Source organism: Arachis ipaensis, chromosome B10, assembly GCF_059453495.1.
Source record: "Arachis ipaensis isolate K30076 ecotype BB chromosome B10, ASM5945349v1, whole genome shotgun sequence".
Lineage (NCBI taxonomy): Eukaryota > Viridiplantae > Streptophyta > Magnoliopsida > Fabales > Fabaceae > Arachis > Arachis ipaensis.
In genome coordinates, this window is record NC_142435.1 from 143,830,359 (window position 1) to 143,849,594 (window position 19,236).

At 37.9% G+C, this 19,236-nt stretch overlaps 2 protein-coding genes and 1 pseudogene across 2 annotated transcripts; 1 reads left to right on the top strand and 2 right to left on the bottom strand.

The window, feature by feature from the left end:
- Positions 1-4,653: 4,653 nt before the first annotated feature.
- Positions 4,654-5,244, top strand: LOC148581990 (uncharacterized). The gene has a single exon (XM_088502058.1). The coding sequence runs from the start codon at positions 4,654-4,656 to the stop codon at positions 5,242-5,244; it is 591 nt and encodes a 196-aa protein (XP_088358184.1).
- Positions 5,245-5,718: 474 nt separating this feature from the next.
- Positions 5,719-6,162, bottom strand: LOC148581991 (uncharacterized). Its single transcript, XM_088494826.1, has one exon. It carries the CDS (start codon positions 6,160-6,162, stop codon positions 5,719-5,721), a length of 444 nt encoding a protein of 147 aa, XP_088350952.1.
- Positions 6,163-9,333: 3,171 nt separating this feature from the next.
- LOC148581992 (uncharacterized) lies at positions 9,334-11,100 on the bottom strand (annotated as a pseudogene).
- Between the last annotated feature and the right edge of the window lie 8,136 nt (positions 11,101-19,236).

Sequence of the window (19,236 nt, forward strand, 5' to 3'; positions counted from 1 at the left end):
AATCGGAACAAGTTTGATTTTATTTGATTTTATCAATAGAATTGTTACAAATAAAGTATTTTGAGTAAAGAAGCAAAAAAAAAAATCTAAAGTTTAAGAGAGAAGATGGAGCTGATATGGTCATAAAAATTGTGTTTTTATTTTTTAATTATAATACATCTAATAGTAGGATATTATATACAAAATATTTTTAAAACACATCCAAAAAAATTTAGCCAATGAGTAATAGCTCAAATGGCATAGTTTCCCCATACTCAATTAAGAAATTGCGGGTTCGACCGTTCGAATCTCGTATCTTTGGTAAAAAAAAATCGTAAAATTTTAGTTTTTAAATATAAACGTTTTCAAAATCGTTAAATTCTAGTTTTTTAAATATAAAAGTTTTCAAAATCAGTTAAACTCACTTCAATTATTTTTTTATTCAAAACATTCAAAACTCATGTAAACATTAAACAACACATTTAAAATTAAATAAACAACATAAACACATTTAGAATTATGTATTAACACATCTAAATTATTGTCATTGTAGTTCTAAATTACATATTGAACACATAAAAAATTAAACTCAAATACACATCCAAAATTATAAGAATGCACTCTAAATATTTTATAACATATCCAAAATTCATGTAAAAAAACTTATATATGTACATAAAAACATAATGAACAACATAAACACATCCAAAATTAATTTAGAATTTAATAAGGGGGAGACGCTGCAGCTCTGGATCTTTACGGAGCGAATATTTTACTACTGATTTTTTTTTGTGACATTTTACTACTGATTTAAAATAGTTTAAGATTTATTTTAGAATTTTAAATTCGAAATTTTGAATTCTAACTAATTTGATTTTTAGATGTATATTTAAATTGTCATATATTAATAATTAAATATATTAAATCTGAAACAGAATCTAAATTTTAAATTTCGGTTTTATTTAGTTTGTATTTTGAATGTGTATTTAATTTTAACAAGACACTAAATCTATTTATAATTTTTAGATGTATTTTTTTATTTTTTTTAAATTATTGTAATAAAAGCCTGAATATTGTACCATTTTTAAAGAATATCTAATTGAATTGAAAAAAAAAATAGCATTTCTTTTTTCAAATTTTCCAATTGGGCCGGTTGTCTTCCATTTAAAATAAATAGCTCTTCTTGTATGATTGGAATCCAATGTGTAGAGTATCATTCATGTTGTAAATTGAAGAATTATTTGAAGACAAAAAAAAGGAATTATTTCACTGACCTAGAGAAACATTTTTGTAAGTAAATATTACACCTTAAAAAAAGGTAATAGATGTTCCATCTACAATAATGCATAGTGGTTTCTTTTATGTAATTAAATTAAATGGATCAAAGCATACAACATAAATTTCAATTTCAAGCAGCTTTTAAAAGTACTTGGAACTGATGCTTGATTAGGTAAGTATGAAATAATTTTGTGGTGGTCATAGAAAATCCAGAAAATGTTGCTGTCTCTGCTTGGATGCAATAGTGGTAGATTTGCCAGTAAGGTGCTGCACTAGAGCCATAAACTCTTGAGGCTTCACGTGAATCACCTTCGGAGACCTCAAATGCACTATCACCGGCAGCTTCTTCTTCTTCTTCGTGTTGTTCACCGCTAGGCCTGCAGGCTTTGAACCCTGCAACTGCACCTCCCTTCTTCTTACTTCTACACGTGATGTCTCCATGATCATATTCCCACTACTTTGTGAATTTGACATTGGTATTGGTATTTATATATGAGGAGAGAGTATAATATGCTAGTAACAGTAGTATATATGTATGCTAGTTTGAATTTGTCTAATATGAATTAACTTATAATAATATTTTATTTTATTGCCGTCGTCCTCCGTTGAAATTTGCAGGCTGTCTCCTCTGACTCGGCATGCCTTCTCCCAATTCACATAGTTAGTCTTGGTCAAAGTCTCTTAATTTAATTGGCGAATTGTATTCATCGTTAAGTCAAAATTTTCAAAAAGAGCAACCTTTCTCTTTGTATTTTTCTTTTTCTTTTTTTTTTCCTTTGGCTAACAATTTAATCATGTTTCAATTAAGACAAAGTATTACAAAATAAAGTTCACCTGTTTATTTTTTTTTTCTAAAATTAAAAATGAGACTCAAATTAAAATCTTTAAATAAAAATAGAAAGATTATATTATTTAAATTATAATTTATTAACAAATTTACCTCTTTAATTATTAGATAAATAATTATAATAAAAATGTTTGACTTTTATATATTAATTTAATACTCACGGTATTAGACTATTTGTTTTATTTGCAAAACTAGTCTCCGAAATGTTGACTTTTTACAAACTCAATTACACTATAAAATATAGATATACACATAACACAGTCACACACACATTGACAAACGAGGTTGTTTATTGTACTGGAAGTCTTCGGTACGAGTTGAGAGATGGATCGAGAATTTGTGGGTCGAGGCGGATGCCGGATTATTTGACTGAAGCAATAGGGGGAAGTACCTGCAAAGACACTCTGACGCTCAAGTAAGAATAGATATGAGAGGTATAAGGTGTGAGGAATGGATGAATACCTGTAGGGACTTGGGTCCTCTTATTTATAGGTGATGGGAGTTATCTTATCTTATCTTGTTTGGCCAAAATAGGGAAGACGTTTGATTTCGAAAGTCGGTTAGGAGTTCTAGAGGGCCGGTTTCGGGCCTTCTAGAAGAGAGGCGGATCCGAGGGCCGGATCCGTAATAGTTGCCCCCGCAGCGGGAGAGCGAGCAAGGTCGGTCTGTCGCTGGGAGATGTGGCTTTGACCGCGGGCTTGGTCTTCAGTTTTTTCTCGGGCGGTCGTTTGGTTCTTCGCAGGGAGGTCGGTATCTCGGCTTTGGCTTTGATGATCGCGCTGAAGGTTCGTCTGTCCGTTTTGGTCTGACGCAACTCTTCTGTGTCCACTGCGTCCGTTGCGTTCTTCGAGGCGTGCTTTATTAGCTTCCTTTTTCGAGGGGGCATTTAATGTGAGGGGACGTTTTCCTTTTTTGCCCCTACGCGCCTTTTATTGCTTAGGGCTATTTGTGTCTTTCGCTGTCCCTTTTAAAAACCGTTTTGGTTTTCCTCTTTACTTCCTTCGTTTATTTCATTTCACTTTTCGCTCTCTCTTCTGAAGGAAACTGTTCTTCTTCTGTGTGGCGTTTTTGGTGTTGCTTCGAGGTGGAGCTTCTGTTTCTCATCTTTTTCTCAGGCTTTTTCTTCGTTGTCAGGTTAGTTTTTCTCTGTTCTTTCTTGTTTTTCACTCTTGTGATGTTCGTTGTTCTGTATTTGCCATGCATTGTTCTTACCATTTTCCTTTTTGTGCTGCGTTTTTGTGTTTTGGGTGGTGGTTTTCGTGTCTTGAAGGGGCTGAGCACCGCCGTGTTAGTAGTCGTGGTAGGTTTTTTTCTTGCTTCTGCGTAGGGTTAGTAGGCTGATGGTGGTGCTCCTCCCTGTTTTAGGCATGCACCGGCGGAGAAGTGAGGGTGTGGGTGCCCCGATAGCGCCTTCTAGGGGCGTCTCCGCTCGCTACACTTGGGTGACTAGCGATGTGTGGGGCGTTCCGTCACGGATGACGGAGGATGATCTTCAAAGGCTCCGTGATCAGGAGGCGATTTGTGGTGGTGGTGATGAGGAGAGGCAGTATGAGCTCGTCCTCCCGGATGCCGACGAGCGATTTTGTTACTTGAACCTCCATTCGCCCACTGTGCCGGACTGGATGTGGGTTTACGAGTCGATGTTCACTCGGCTCGGCGTGCGGCTTCCTTTTTCGCCGTTTGTTCAGGAGTTGCTGAGTCGGTGTTCCGTGGCGCCGTCTCAGCTTCACCCGAATAGTTGGGCAGCCGTTCGAACTTTTGAGCTTGTGTGTCAATATCTTGATCTCCTGGTTTCTGTTCCTGTCTTCCTTTTTCTTTTCTTATGTACTCTTCCGTCTAAGGAGGGGAAGCATAAGAAAGGGTATATGTCGTTCCGGGCTTAGCCTCATCGCCGTATTTTTGGTTTGTTTGAAGACTCTTTCCATGGTTTTAAGAGAGAGTACTTTAAGGTGCGCCCCGCCCAGGGGCATCATCCATTTTGGTTGTCGCTAGAGGGCATGCGCCGGCTTCCGACCTATTGGAATTTCCGTGCCGGGCCGTCGGTTTTGACTAAGGTTATTTATGATGGTTTGTCTCCCGAGGATAAGGACATTGCCAGTGTCTTGTGGCATTTGTTCGGCGAGCGCCCGTTAAATCCTCGAGACGTCATGGGGGACCCTGAGGCTTGTCGGACGTATATTGGTGTGTGGCTGTCTCTTTTTCGGTTTTCATGTTTGTTTTCCCGTTTTTGTAACTTGATTTTTCTTTGGTTTCTTTCAGTTGAGATGGCTGGTGGTTTGACTTTCCTGGCGCGGCTGAAGGCGGCGATGGGTCGGGAGGAGGGATCGTTGTCTCCTGCTACCCCTGTCTCTAATCCCGCCGTGGACTCTCAGGCTGTTTCTCAGGAGGTGGTTTTGTCGAGGGTGAGGGCCGACGCTCGGGCTTTGCCTGGTCCCGTGAATTCACCTGAAGTCGTCGTGGTCACGGCTGTCGAGGCTTCTCGGAAGAGAAAGAGGCCTGAGGAACCTAGCAGCGAGACTTTTGAGGAGGAGGGTGTTGTGCCCAGTGTGATGGATCGACGTTTTGATGCTTCGGGTTTCATAGATCAGCACTTGATGCCTGGCACAGAGCCGTTTTTTTATGATTGTGATGTTTCATTCCAGGCTAAGTCGGTGTATCATGCCCTCCTCCGATCTGCTGTTGTTATTCGGAAGGCTGAGCCCGTTATGGCTCAGGTTGGTTTGTTGGACAAGAAGCTCCGTCATTCGCAAGCTGAGGTGGCTAAGTTGAAAGAGCAGTTCGAGGCTGCCGAGGTAGCGAGGAAGAAGGCAGTGAAGTCTTCCGAGGAAGTCGGGGCAAAGATCCTCCGTCTTTCGGAGGTCGAGACTTCGCTTCTTTCCCAACTGAGCGAGGAGCGGCGACGGGCTTCCGACGCGGGTTCTCAAGCTGCCGTGCTTCTAGGCGAGCTGGAAGTTTTGAAGGCCGAAGTTGCTGCCCTGAAGAAAGAGAAGACGGAGCTGTTGGCTGATGCTAAGGGTGCGATCGCTGCCACCGAGGAGACGATGAGGGCCCAGGCCTTGGTGTTGGCTCCTGGTGTGGACGTGTCTGTGATGGGGGCTTTCAAGACCGTCCGTGATGGCCGAATTTTCGACCTTGAGTAGTTTTATATCTTGTATTTTGGATTTGCTTTGAACTTGATTTTTGTTTTGGGTATTTGGTTGGCCGTGGGCCGTGTAACCGTGAACTCGTAGTTTTAAACTTCGTTTAATGATTTTTGGGCCGTTCGGGCCTCTTTTTCTATTCCGTTTTAAGCTGTTCTATTTTTTATTTTGTTCTCTTTGTTTGGGGTGAGCAGACCGTCGCGAGGTCGATTTTTCATAGATATCCGTATTTCGGGCCTGGGGGTGATCGATCCCTCAGTGGTGGCCGTATTTTTGTTCCGTATTTGGGACACTTTTAAAAAGGAAAAAGAAGATGGAAATAGCTTAATGGAATTTTATTGATGGTTGGGCCTCGTTAAAACCCTCCGTCTATGGCGGGAAAGAGTACCCGAGATTCTGAAATTTAAAATTGTAAAAGGGAAAGATAAGTAAAGGAAAGACATAGTATAAAAAGGGTAACCTAGGGAGGTCGGTCTAAGTGTAGTAACGTCGTAAGTTGGCGGCGTTCCATGTCCTTGGGACTTCGTCGTCGTTAAGCCGTTCGAGCTTGTATGCTCCCTTTCCGATTGCAGCCTTGATTCTGTATGGTCCTTCCCAGCTGGAGGTGAGTTTCCCTTCTCCTGGGGTTGGGGGACCGATGTCATTTCGTCGTAGGACGAGGTCGGCAGTTGCGAATTCTCGTCGGATGACTCCGTTGTTGTATCTTAGGCTGATTCTCTGTTTTAGGGCTAGTTCCCTGAGATGAGCTATGCTTCTTACTTCGTCAGTGAGGTCTCGTTCTGCTTCTTCGTCATTACCCCCGATCGTTCTCCGTGGACTGGGGTCTCCTATCTCCACTGGGATAACAGCCTCCGTGCCGTATGTTAATCGGAAGAGGGTTTCCCGGTGGCTGTTTAGGGGGTCGTGCGGTATGACCATAAGACCGATCCGAGTTCATCCGCCCATAGTCCTTTGGCTTCGTCGAGCCGTTTCTTGAGTCCTTTAACTATTATTTTGTTTGCGGATTCCACCTGTTCGTTTGTTTGGGGGTGTTCTACTGAGCTAAAACGGTGGGATATGCATAGTCCTTTTAGGAATTCTCTGAATTTTTTGTCAGCGAATTGGGTTCCGTTGTCCGAGATGACGATCTCAGGGATCCCGAATCGGGTGATGATCTATCGCCAGAGGAATTTTCGACATTGGGTTGCCGTGATAGAGGCCAGGGGATCGGCCTCGATCCACTTAATGTAGTAATCTATGGCGACGATGAGGTATCGGAGTTGGCCGGGTGCCATGGGAAAAGGTCCAACAAGGTCGATCCCCCAGGTGCCGAATAGCCGCTCTGCCGATATGATGCTAAGCTAGTGTGGGGCTGCTTGGTGGATATTGGCGTGCCTTTGGCATTTGTCGCAATTTTTTACTAGCTGCGCGGAGTCCCGGATGACCGTGGGCCAGAAGTAGCCGGCCCGGATGACTTTTTGGGCAAGGGTTTTACCTCCGACGTGGTGGCCGCAACAACCTTCATATATTTCGTGGAGTATGTACTCCGTGTCTCCGGTTTTGACGCATTTGAGCAGGGGTTGCGAGAATCCGATTTTTTAGTTGTCTTGCGACGATTGTATAGTTGGCGGCTTCCCTTTTTGTCCGTTTTTCCTCTTTGGGGTCTTCGGGTAGTGTTCCTTTGAGAAGATATTATAGGATGGGGTAGGTCCACGATCCTTGGTGGGAGAGTGTCAGATAGGCGTTAGCCGTCGTGGATATGGACAGTGATTTGACGACTTCCTGAATTAGCGATTTGTTGCCGTGTCCTGGTTTAGTGCTGGCTAGTTTAGAGAGGAGGTCGGCCCTGGCATTACGTTCCCTGGGGACTTGTCGTATGGTTACGTGGTTGAATTCTTCCTTTAGTTTGTTAACTTTGGCGAGGTATTGTTGTAGCAAGGGATCTCGTGTTTGGTAGTCTTCGTTAATTTGGGAACTGACTACTTGCGAATCCGTATTTATTTCCAGGACTTTTGCTCCGACTTCTTTGGCTAGGGCTAAGCCTGCCAGGAGGGCCTCATATTCTGCTTGGTTGTTTGAGACTGGGAATTTGTATCATACTGACTGTTCGATCACGACTCCATTTTGACTTTCGAGAATGACTCCGGCACCTCCGGAAGTGACGTTCGAGGAGCCGTCAACGTGTAGTTTCCATGATTCGGGGGTGGAGTTTCCCGACGTCATCTCGGCGATGAAGTCGGCCATGGCCTGTGCTTTGATTGCGTATCGGGGTTCGAACTTGATATCGAACTGGGATAGTTCAATGGACCATGCTAGCATTCTGCCCGCTAAATCGGGTTTTTGTAGTACCTGTTTAACTGCTTGGTCAGTTCGAACTATCACGGGGTGGGCCTGAAAATATTGCCGCAGACGTCGGAAGGCCGTGAGGAGGGCGAAGGCTAGTTTTTCCAGGCGCGAGTAGCGAGTTTCCGTGTCTTGTAGGACCTTGCTTATGAAATATATGGGTTTTTGTTCTTTCTTCTCGTTTTCACGGATGAGTGCCGCTACGAGTGCTTCTTCTGTTATGGAGAGGTATAAGTAGAAAGTCTCCCCTGTTTGGGGTTTGGCAAGGACTGTTGGTTCCGCTAGGACTTTCTTGAAATGTTAGAATGCTTCTTCGCATTCTGCTTACCATTTTAAAGGGGTTCCTTTTTTCATTAGTCTGAAGAAGGGGATTGCCTTTTGAGCTGATGCTCCGAGAAAGCGAGATAGTGCTGTCAGACGGCCGGTGAGCTTTTGGATGTCGTTTATGTTTTTTGGGCTTGTCATCTCAAGGACGGTGCGACATTTCTCTGGGTTGGCTTCAACTCCACGTTGTGTGATCATAAAGCCGAGGAACTTCCCTGCCTCCATGCCGAAGGCGCATTTTGTCGGGTTGAGTCGCATTTGGTGCTTTCGTAGGGTGTTCATTATGACCTTGAGGTCGCTGATGAGTTGTTCGCCGGAGTCGGTCTTGGCGAGCATGTTGTCTATGTAGACTTCTAGTTTTGTTCCGGACAGGTTCTGGAATATCTTGTTAACGAGCCGTTGGTAGGTGGCTCCGGCGTTCTTCAAGCCGAAAGGCATGACTGTGTAACAGTACGTTCCGACGGTTCCGTCGGGGGTGATGAATGCCATTTTTTCTTCGTCGGGTCGGTGCATGGGTATTTGATTATAGCCGGAGTATGCGTCCATGAAGCTGAGGTATCGATGTCCGGATGCGGCGTCCACCAACCCGTCGATGTTTGGCAGGCGAAAGACGTCTTTTGGACAGGCTTTGTTGAGGTCCGTGTAGTCGACGCACATTCGCCACTTTTCGTTGGACTTTTTTACTAGTACGACGTTTGCTAACCACGTCGTGTAGGGTAGTTCTCGGATGAAGTTTGCTTCGAGTAAGGCTTGTACTTGTCTCTTGACCTCGGTCGCTCGGTCTGACAACGTTTTCCATCTCCTTTGTGCCACGAGTTTGGCCTTGGGGTCTACGGCTAGCCGGTGGGACATTAGGTCGGGGTCTATCCCAGGCATGTCGGCTGGCGTAAAAGCGAACAAGTCTCTGTTTTGTTTCAAAAATTGGGAAAGGTCTTCTTTAAGGTCATATGGGAGGTTCCTGTTGATGAAGGTGTATTCGTCTTTGGTTTGCCCTACTTGTAGTTTTTCCATGTCGCCTTCCGGTTCTGGCCTAGGTTGGCCATCTTGTCGGGCGTCTAGGTCGGCTAGGAATATCCCAGCCGCGTCACGAGATTTTTTCCGCAAAGCCAGACTGGTGTTGTCGCATTCTGCCGCGACTTCCCGGTCTCCGTGGATGGTCCCGATGGAGCCGTCTTCCGTTATGAATTTCATAAGAAGGTATTTGATGAAGATGATGGCCGAGAAATCATTGATTGTTTTTCTCCCGAGGATGACGTTGTAAGCGGTGGAGTCTTTTAGGACCACAAATTTAGATAGAATTGTCATCCTTTGGTTACCTGTTCCTATGGTGAGGGGGAGGGTGATGCAACCTTCTGGATTGAGAAAATTGTCCCCGAGTCCCGTGACGCCGTTGCGGTGTGTTTGGAGATTTTCGTTGCGGAGCCCGAGCTTGTCGAAGGCTCCTCAGAAAAGGATGTTGGAGTCTGCGCCGGTGTCCACCAGTATTCTCCGGACTAGTCCCATTCCGATTCTTGCCGAGATGACGAAAGGAGCGTCTTCAGCCGAGGTGCCGTGCTGGCAGTCCTCGGGTAGGAAAGTTATCGTTTTGCCGGTGGTATTGGTTGGAGCTTGGTCTCTGACGGCCAGGACTTTGAGGTCCTTTTTTAGTGTTATTTTCGATTTTCCTGACACGTCCTTGCCTGTGATAACGTTCACTATTATGGTTGGGTCGTCTTCTGGGCTTTCCTTGGGGGTTTGTTTTTGTGTCCTCGGGTTGCACCCTTCTCTTTCTGGCGACCTGTCACTTTTCGTGCATTTTGGTTCTCTGATGATTTTGGTGAACTCTGGGAGTTTGCCGTCCCTTATGGCTTATTCGAGGGCGTCTTTAAGGTCAAAACAGTCTTGTGTCCTATGCCCGTATCCTTGGTGGTAGTCGCAATAGAAGGTTTTGCTGCCGCCCGTTCTTTCTTTAAGTTGCCGGGCTTTTGGGATGATACCTCTCTCCGCTATTTGGTGGTATATCTCGGTAATTGGAGCTGTTAGGGGTGTGTAATTAGAGAATTTGCCGATTCTGGGCGGTCAGTTTGCGTTTGTTGGCTTAGGGTGGTCCCTCTGATTTTCTCTGGGTGGTGGGTTATGCCGGGGCGCCAAACTGCCGTGCTGGGCGTTGCCGTGTTGCCGTTTATTGGCGGCGACGACCTGGCTGACTTCTTCGTCATTGATGTAATCTCTGGCGACGTTCTGGATCTCGTGCATGGTCCATACTGGTTTGGTGGTAAGGTGTTTGCGAAAATCTTCGTTCATGAGCCCGTTGGTTAGACAGAGGCTTGCGACGGAATCCGTGAGTCCGTCGACCGTTAGGCATTCATCGTTGAAGCAGTCGAGGTATTTCCTTGTGGATTCGTCTTGTTTCTGTGTGACCCCTAGTAGACTGATGGGGTGTTTGGCTTTAGTGATTCTAGTTGTGAATTGGGCCATGAACTTTCGCGAGATGCCATGGAAGCTGGTTATGGATCCGTTTGGGAGGGCGTTGAACCACTTGATTGCTGGCCCTGCTAGGGTTACCGGAAAAGCTCTGCATCGGACCGCGTCGGCTGCTCCTTCTAGGTTCATTCTGGCCTCGAAGGCCGTTAGGTGTTCCTGGGAATCTTTTGTTCCGGCGTATTTCATATCCGTGGGTTTATCGAAACCTTTGGGTAGTTTTACTTTTAAGATCCTTTCTGTGAAGGGGGTAGCTCCCATTATCGTGTGGTCGTTCCTCGTGCGCTTTGTGTCTCGGTGTCGTCGGTCGTCTTCCGTGTGAGCGGGGTCACGGGAAATACTGCGGTCGTATCTTTTGTTGTGTCGCCGTTCTGGTGATCTGTCGCGTCTTTGACCGCGCGAGGTGCTTCTATTATGCCTTTTGGCGTGTCGCCGTTCCGGCGATCTGCCGTGGCGGGATCTGGATCTAGAAGTCGTGTGACTTTCGTTTCTGGTGATGTGTTTTTCTTTTGCGGTGATCCGGCCTTCGAGTTCTTGTACTCGGTGGCAGAGCTCCTGGATTATTTGGGTCGACTTTTCTTCCAGGTTCTCGGGATGCCGAGTTTTTGTGATGATAGTAGTGTCTTCTTTGTTATGGACAGCGCTTGCAATCCTTCTGTGGAGTACGGCTTCTTGGTTTTCAGGGGTAGGGTTTCGCGTTCTAGAGTCGTCTTGATGGCTGACGGAGTGTTCTTCAAATTCGTCCACCATTCCGACTCAACCGGCGTAGTATCCCCACAGACAGCGCCAATGTACCGGAAGTCTTCGGTACGGGTTGAGAGATGGATCGAGAACTTGCGGGTCGAGGTGGATGCCGGATTATTTGACTGAAGCAATGGGGGGAGGTACCTGCAAAGACACTTCGACGCTCAAGTCAGAATGGATCTGAGAGGTATAAGGTGTAAGGAATGGATGAATACCTGTAGGGACTTGGGTCTTCTTATTTATAGGTGATGGGAGTTATCTTATCTTATCTTGTTTGGCCAAGATAGGGAAGACGTTTTATTTCGAAAGTCAGTTAGAAGTTCTAAAGAACCGGTTTCAAGCCTTCTAGAAGAGAGGCGGATCCGAAGGCCGGATCCGTAACATTTACAAAGCACCACCATGGACGATCTTGTTTAATTTGGTCAAGCCTCTCCCTTGTTATTTTGTTTAGGACTTATCTATTAAAGTTTTTTTTTTTTTTTTTCGTCTTGATCGGAACATTCAGCTTGTTTGATACATGTATTTGGTTTATGATGAGGTACCGCTTTTCAACCTCCTCATCATAATTTTCATTCACATCATTAGAATTTTGGTGAGTTTTAACTAAAATGGTGAGAACATTGAACTAGTTAAATGATTAATTCGATAGTTTAATAGTCTAATCAAAATGGAATCGTAGTTAAATCAGTTTAATTAAATATAAAATAAAATTATTAAAAATTTAATATAAAATTTTAAATATTTAAAATTAATAACTTCTAAACTCATAAAATTTAAAAATTCACATGTTAATTTGTCTATAATTTATCATTGAAAATTCACAAATTCAAACATTAAAATTTATGACTATAAAAAATCAAAATATACATAATTAACAAACACATTATATTCTACCATTAAAAAACAAACTAATTTTAGTCACTACTTACACAAATTTCTAATTATTGAACCCAAATTTACACAAATTATATACAACCAATAACTAAAAATTGATTATTGAACACAAATTTATACAAAATTTCTATTCACATCAACAACAACTGAACGATACATAAAGTCTTAAAATACAAAATTAATAATTACATACATAACACAAACTCGAAAGTCAGAATTAACAATTACCATCAACAATCAACAAAATTATTTTTAAAAAATTAACTTAGAAAAAGAATTATCAAGAATCAAATAAATTAACAAGAATAATTAACTCAGAAGTATAGATTAATCATAATTAATTTTATAAAAAAAATTAGAATTAAAGAAACAATAGAGGAGTGCTCACTGAAAAAAAAAAGACAACTCCAACAATAGAGACATTTGCAAAGAGGTGATAGTCGAACAGTTAAATGGAGGTGACCACCAAACAAGAACGTTTGTATTTCACGTGAGACAGAACGAGATCACAAATAAAAAGAACGCGAACTTGAAGAGAGAGAAGCCGAGCATAAACGTCACAACAAAGGATTGGGCATAACAATGACAATAACAATACAAATTACATAAAATAGTCATGTACTCATTAATCTAATAACTTTAAATAATGATTAGCAATAGTACGAGCATAAATTAAATCATGTAAGATTGTACTTTAATGTAAATAGTAATGGACTAATGGTGCGTGCCAAACGAATAACCATGTAGAATTATAAGAAGGTTTAATTATTCTGTTGATTTTTATAATTTTGTAAAATTTTTAATTAGGTCTTTATATATTTTTTTAATTGGGTTTTTGTACTAATTTTTTTTCAATTAGGTCCCTCTTAGCAGTAATTGGCTTAATTTTATAAAGACCCAACTAAAAAAAATTAGTGCAGTGACCCAAATAAAAAGAAAAAAAAGTGTAGGGACCAAATTAAAAAAAATTTGGTACAAGGACTCAATTAAAAGGAAAAAATTACAGGAATCTAATAAAAAATTTCGTAAAACTATAGGGACCAACAGACTAATTAAACCTTATAATAATATATGTACTCTTAGCCTTAAAAAATTTGTAATATAATAATAGTAATAATAATACTGAAAATAATATGAATAGTAGTAATAATATTGGTGATAATACACTACAAGAAAAATGTTAAATACTGTCAGATTTACCATCAGATTTAATGTCGGACGTTAGTGTCGGATTTACTGGCGAATTCGGTTTTTTTACGCTAAATACGACGACGGTAACAATTTGAGGAAAAAAACAAAAAATTGGTGGGAACATTACCGTCGGAATTACCGCTACCGGTAAAGTTTAGTTAATGGAATGTTGTGTTTTGGTCATACGCAATACATTACCGTTGGATTTATCTGCCAATAAATTCGACAATAATTTTGCTCTAAATTAGAATCACGCCCACATCTCTCCTCATTTTGAAAGACCCACTCTCTCTCTAAACCCCTTTTCTCTTTTTTTGCATCTCTCTCCTCCAAACCACGCCTCCGGCAGCCCCCTATACTAGCGCCAGCCACCAACAACCTCCAAAGGATCTCCTCTTTAGTCTCACTCTTCATAACGCCGAAACACCTCTACTCCCACTCTCCCAGTGTTGAATATCCTCCATTTTCTTAGCCTCTAACAACGACGAAACTCTTCCCTCTTCTCCGCCATCGACGCGGCCCCATAGTGTCCTAACTCGCGTCCCGCGGCGGCGCGAACCTTTCTTCTCCCTCCCACATCCTCGAAGCGCTTCTCTTTCTGTCTTCCTCCATAGCGCCATGCACCAAGAGCTGCCGTCGTCTTCCACACACCAAGAGCCACCGTCGTCCTCCGCGCACAGCAGCAGCATGCATCAGACAGTATCTGATTCATGATTTTTTAATTGTTTTGGTATAGAATTTTTTTATTCTATTTTGATATAGGGTTTTTTTAATTTGGGGTTCTTTATGATTTTTTTTTTTTTTGGATTGTTTGATTGAAGGGAAGTTGTTGGATTCTGAAACTTTTACTATTTAATCTTTCTTTATTCTTTTGTGATGGCTGCATTGGTTTCTGGAAAAACGTAGTTGTAGGCACTCAAGTGATGAGTGATTTTAGAGAATTCTATCTAATTTGTATAAGCAAATATTGTAGAAATGATTAAATTGTGTGAGGTTCTAGTTAAAATATGCTTTTATGCTATTTTTTTTTGTCTCAACCGCATGTTATATTATGGTAGGTTTGTACAATTTGATTTTGAATAATTTGCTAAATTGACTTGACAATTATTTTTGGTTTTGCTTGTGACTACATTGAGATTTTATATTCATGGTACAACTTTATGCTATGTCTTTTATGGTCATGTCTGAGACTTTAAAGAGTCATCTAATTTAGTTTCAATTTTGGGGTGAAATTAAAATCTTTTTTGCATTACAATCTAGTTTGAAAGAAAAGTAAGTTGATATAGATGCTACGACCTATTTTATATTTTTTTAATTATTTCTAAAAAAATAATTGCAAGTGAAATTAGATTTTCGCTTTTAAAAAAATTGTTCTATCTTTTTTATACTTAAAATTTTAGTATAGATTCTATTCAGTGATTAGATTATACTCTTATTTGATTATATACGAAACCTTTATGTATAAAGTATTTGGTATAACCAATTACATTTTGCGACGGATTCAATTACCTTTATGTGGTCGTTTTTTTGTATAGATTCGTCGAGAACAAGAAGCTTGTTGTGGACAAGATAAAGACTCTAGTGTTTCACAAAAGTAAAGCACCTAAGAAAGATCAAACTGGTTGGGTTTTGCATGAATATCGATTTCGAGATAAGGACCTTGCTGATAAGGGTGTTCATTAAGTAACTACTGATTTCTTATTCATGAAAATTAAGTGTATTTCTACTTTGTTGAGACTAAAAAAATATATGTTAAAATATATATTGCTAATTATTGTTATCTGTTAGTATTTATGCTTTTCTTCTCATATGGAGATAACTAAGAATCTAGGATTGTTGTTATTTATCTTGTTATCGTCTTATGTTTTACTAGAAGTTATTCTCGTAGCTGACGAGTATATTTTAATACATGAGAATTAACAATTTTTTTTAAAAAATTTAAAATTTAAATTTACCATAAGATAAATTCTATCAACGAAAATTTTCTGATAGTAATTAGCAGCAGACGAAAAAATTTATTGGTAAATAATTACCGGAAAAACTTATACTGTCGGATTTACTGCTAAATTTTTATGATAAATCTGACGGTACCAATAAATTTTTTACAGTGACAATGATAATGATATTTATCGTAAAGTCAGATAAAAAACAGTATTAGTCCTTACTTTTAGCAAAAAAAAATGAAGAAATTGAAAAAATTCTTAATTTTTTTTATCTTGGTCTTGAATATTACTATCATAACCACATCTTAAATGTTGAAATATTCTTAATCTTCGTTGTAATAGAAAATTTTGTATTGAAGACCGAACAACCATATTTCAAATTCAAACATGTTCATTCAATGACTCCCCTAAAGAGAATGAGATAAAACTAAATGTGATGACTCATTCTTTAATAGTAATTAATTTTAATGAATGTATATTTAGTATAATTATATTTGATATTACTCTATTGGATGAGTTCCTTAATAAGAGCCAAAAAAGAAACAGGAGAAAATAATGGCAAATAAAGTAATAGTTCAGAGTCTCAGATTACTCTCCCTCTTCTCTATCTATTTTAGAAGCATGACCGTACTCACATTGGAACCATATTTGCTTATCCTTTCCAATGCAAATACAATTTTAGCTATGTGAATTATTTTGTTATCACACATAACTAAAATAAATAAGGAAAAAAAAAACCAAAATGAAGAACACAAAATCTAAAAAGAAAAAGCAATAATCTATAATTAATGTAAACTCTAAAATGATATCTACTAATAATTTTTTTCTTTCAAATGAACTATTTTCTAGTGGCTCTTGCATGTGTATGACAGAAATGGAGGGAACATTACATACGTACTGAGCGCGGTTGAGGATGTGCTGTTGCTTTTGCTTGATGGTGCCTCCTCATCAGCACCTCATGTTCTCTTCCATATTTAGCACATGGCATCCCATCAAAACTAGTGGTGCTTAAACCAAGTTAGATAGGTACAGTGGTTAGTTCACTAGTCCGCTTAAGTAAGTTCGGTGGTTCGAATCCCGCCTTGTATATGTAGTAATCCATTGGCCAACAACAAACCCTTAAATGAAGTTTAATATCGCGACAAATTAGTCATTTGCCTACCAAATTAGGAAATACCGTAAAAAAAATGCTAATGGTGCTTATTTTGTTTTTTTTTTGTCTTATCACTTCTTAATTAATTAGTTATTATGACTAGTCCATGTATGTTATATAGATAAGGTAACTTAAGAAACTTGCTTAAATTGTGAATTAGAGAATTAAAGATAAAACTTTTATCTTTTATTGGAGGTTAACAACCCCACTACTTTAATATAATTTTTAGATTCATTAGTATTTGTAATATTAACAATTTTACAATAGTAAAAATAGATAAAAATCCACATTAGTTGGTCAAGTATTTAAACTAACTTTTTATTTGATAAAAGAAACTAAAAAAGGAAAAGTTGAAAACTGAATTTATATTCAACTCAATTACATTTCTTGAACAGATATATGAATTATTTATACTATGAAAAAAGTCTGATAAACTGAACAATATGAGACTAATAATAACAACAAAATTTATTATCTTAAACAACATAAAACTTGAAATCCAATAAATTATCTCCATCATATAACTAAGATATATACTTAATCTATTAATTTGATTTGCTCCCCCATCATATAATATGCATAAAGTATATACAAAGAATAGTATATACAATATTTTTGAATAAATTATCTCCATCCTCTTCTTTTTTTTTTCCTCCTCTTTTACATACTTTCTAGGAGTATATATATATATATATATATATATATATATATATATATATATATATATATATATATATATATATATATATATATCTCTCTGACTAGCTATTACTAAATTATTCTATTTTATAAGAAATTAAGTGAACTTATCTTACCTTAAAAAATTAACTTAAGAGGTAAGAATTTTTTCATATTTATGAGGATTATTAAATTTTTAATTTTAGACAATATAAAATTTGATATATTTTTTTATATTCAAGATTAGACAAAAACTTATTAGAATTAACATAAAATTTAAAAATAACTTAAATTTCTGTGTGGTGTAAGAGTAGTCCAAAAACATTTTTTAACATGATTCTAATACTATATAAGAAATTAAATAATGTATAACTTAATTTATTTAAAAATTAAGTTAAAAAGTAACCGCTATTTTATATGAGTAAAGTATTGTTTTTATCCCCTAACGTTTGGGATAATTCCTAAAGTTATATCTAACATTTAAATCGTCCTATTTAACTCTCTAATGTTTTAAAATTGGCTCAATATTGTCCTACCGTTAGGATCTATTAACAGAATTGACGGCGAGACATAATTGAGATGATTTTAAAACGTTAGGGACGTAAATAGGACGAAAACGTTGGGGACAAAAACGATACATAGAAATAAATTTTAATTTTATCCTTCAATAGTATCAAATTTTTATGGTACATAGTTATTCAATTATTTTTTAATCACATATAAGTAAATTACACTTAATCACATTACCTTTATTCTAAATAAATTTATTTTTTTATAATTTTTCTTTTAAAGACTTTTACTCTTAAACATTAAAGAATTTTGATACGTTAGAAACAAAAGGTACAATTTATACTTTATTGTATATGTATCATTTTTTCTTTTTTACAAATTTATGTACTAGTTATTATTCTACAAACATTTCATGATGAGTAAAAAGTTTTAAGAGTAAAGTTATAAAAAAATAAATTTATTTAGAATAAAAGTAATGTGATTAAGTTTAATTTAGTTAGATGTGGTTAAAAAAAATGGAATAACTATGTACCGTAAAAATTGATATTATTGAAAGATAAAATTAAAATTTATTTTTATGTATTATTTTTGTCATCAACATTTTCGTCCTACTTAAGTCCTTAACGTTTCAAAATCGTCTCAATTTTGTCCCGACGTCAATTTTGTTAACAGATCCCTAACGATAGGACAATATTGAGCCAATTTTAAAATATTAGAGACCTAAATAAGACAATTTAAATATTAAAGACAATTTTAAGACTTACTCCAAACGTTAAAAATAGAAAATACTTTACTCTAATCTATTTTATATTTATAAAGATTATTAGACTTTTAATTTAGATAATATAAGATTTAATACACTTTCTTAAGAACTAGACAAAGACTTAGAATATAAAATTTAAAAGCTACTTGAATTTTGTGCGGTATAAAAATAGTTCAATAACAATTTTTAACGTGACTCTAATGTTATATAAAAAATTAAGTATATGTAACTCATCATTTCAAAAGTTAATTTAAAAAGTAAGAATTATCTGACACTTATAATGAATTATCGGATTTTTAATTTAGATATATAATATATAATACCGCCTTTAATATATCTTATGTAATAAATTACGGAATAAATTCTAGTAACTTTTAGGGACTGATATTCTAATAACTACCTTCATTCATTTATTCCATTAGAACCAACTGATCTTCTCTATTCAGATTCTCATTTTTTAATATATATAAATAACTGCTATTTGTGTTTATTTATTATGGGTCAAAATATCATCTCATATCAAATACCACATGGCACATAATTCCTCTGAACTTATTATATTTCTAACGACGTCTGAGATTCATAAATAATAACCTCTATTCCAATGCATTTAAATTCACTTTTAATAACACTATATAATTATTATATAATAAATAGCATCATATCAACACGACAAGAAGTACTCAATGAGTTTTTCTAAACTGATTCATTAATCCATAGCAATAGCAATAGCAATATAGCATATTCGCATTTCCTTTCATTATCCTTAGTACAACTGTTGTAGTCCAAACTAAGACTAATAAGTCATTAACTTCATAAATTCCGAGTGTATTATTCTTATGTGTAGCTAACCTAAAGCAAGAAAATGTGAAATGTTGGAAAGGCAAAAAGTGGGTAACGGCACTGAATCATAAACGTGATAACAAGTGGTCCACGTGGAAAAAGATTGCAGAAATTGTAGCCACAGAGTTGCCACGTGTCAACGTGAATTCTCCGCACCACACGCGGCG

Excerpts from the sequence above, each read along its gene's own strand:
- LOC148581990 (XM_088502058.1), top strand. The coding sequence starts at position 4,654 with ATGGATCGACGTTTTGATGCTTCGGGTTTCATAGATCAGCACTTGATG.
- LOC148581991 (XM_088494826.1), bottom strand. The coding sequence starts at position 6,162 with ATGGTCATACCGCACGACCCCCTAAACAGCCACCGGGAAACCCTCTTC.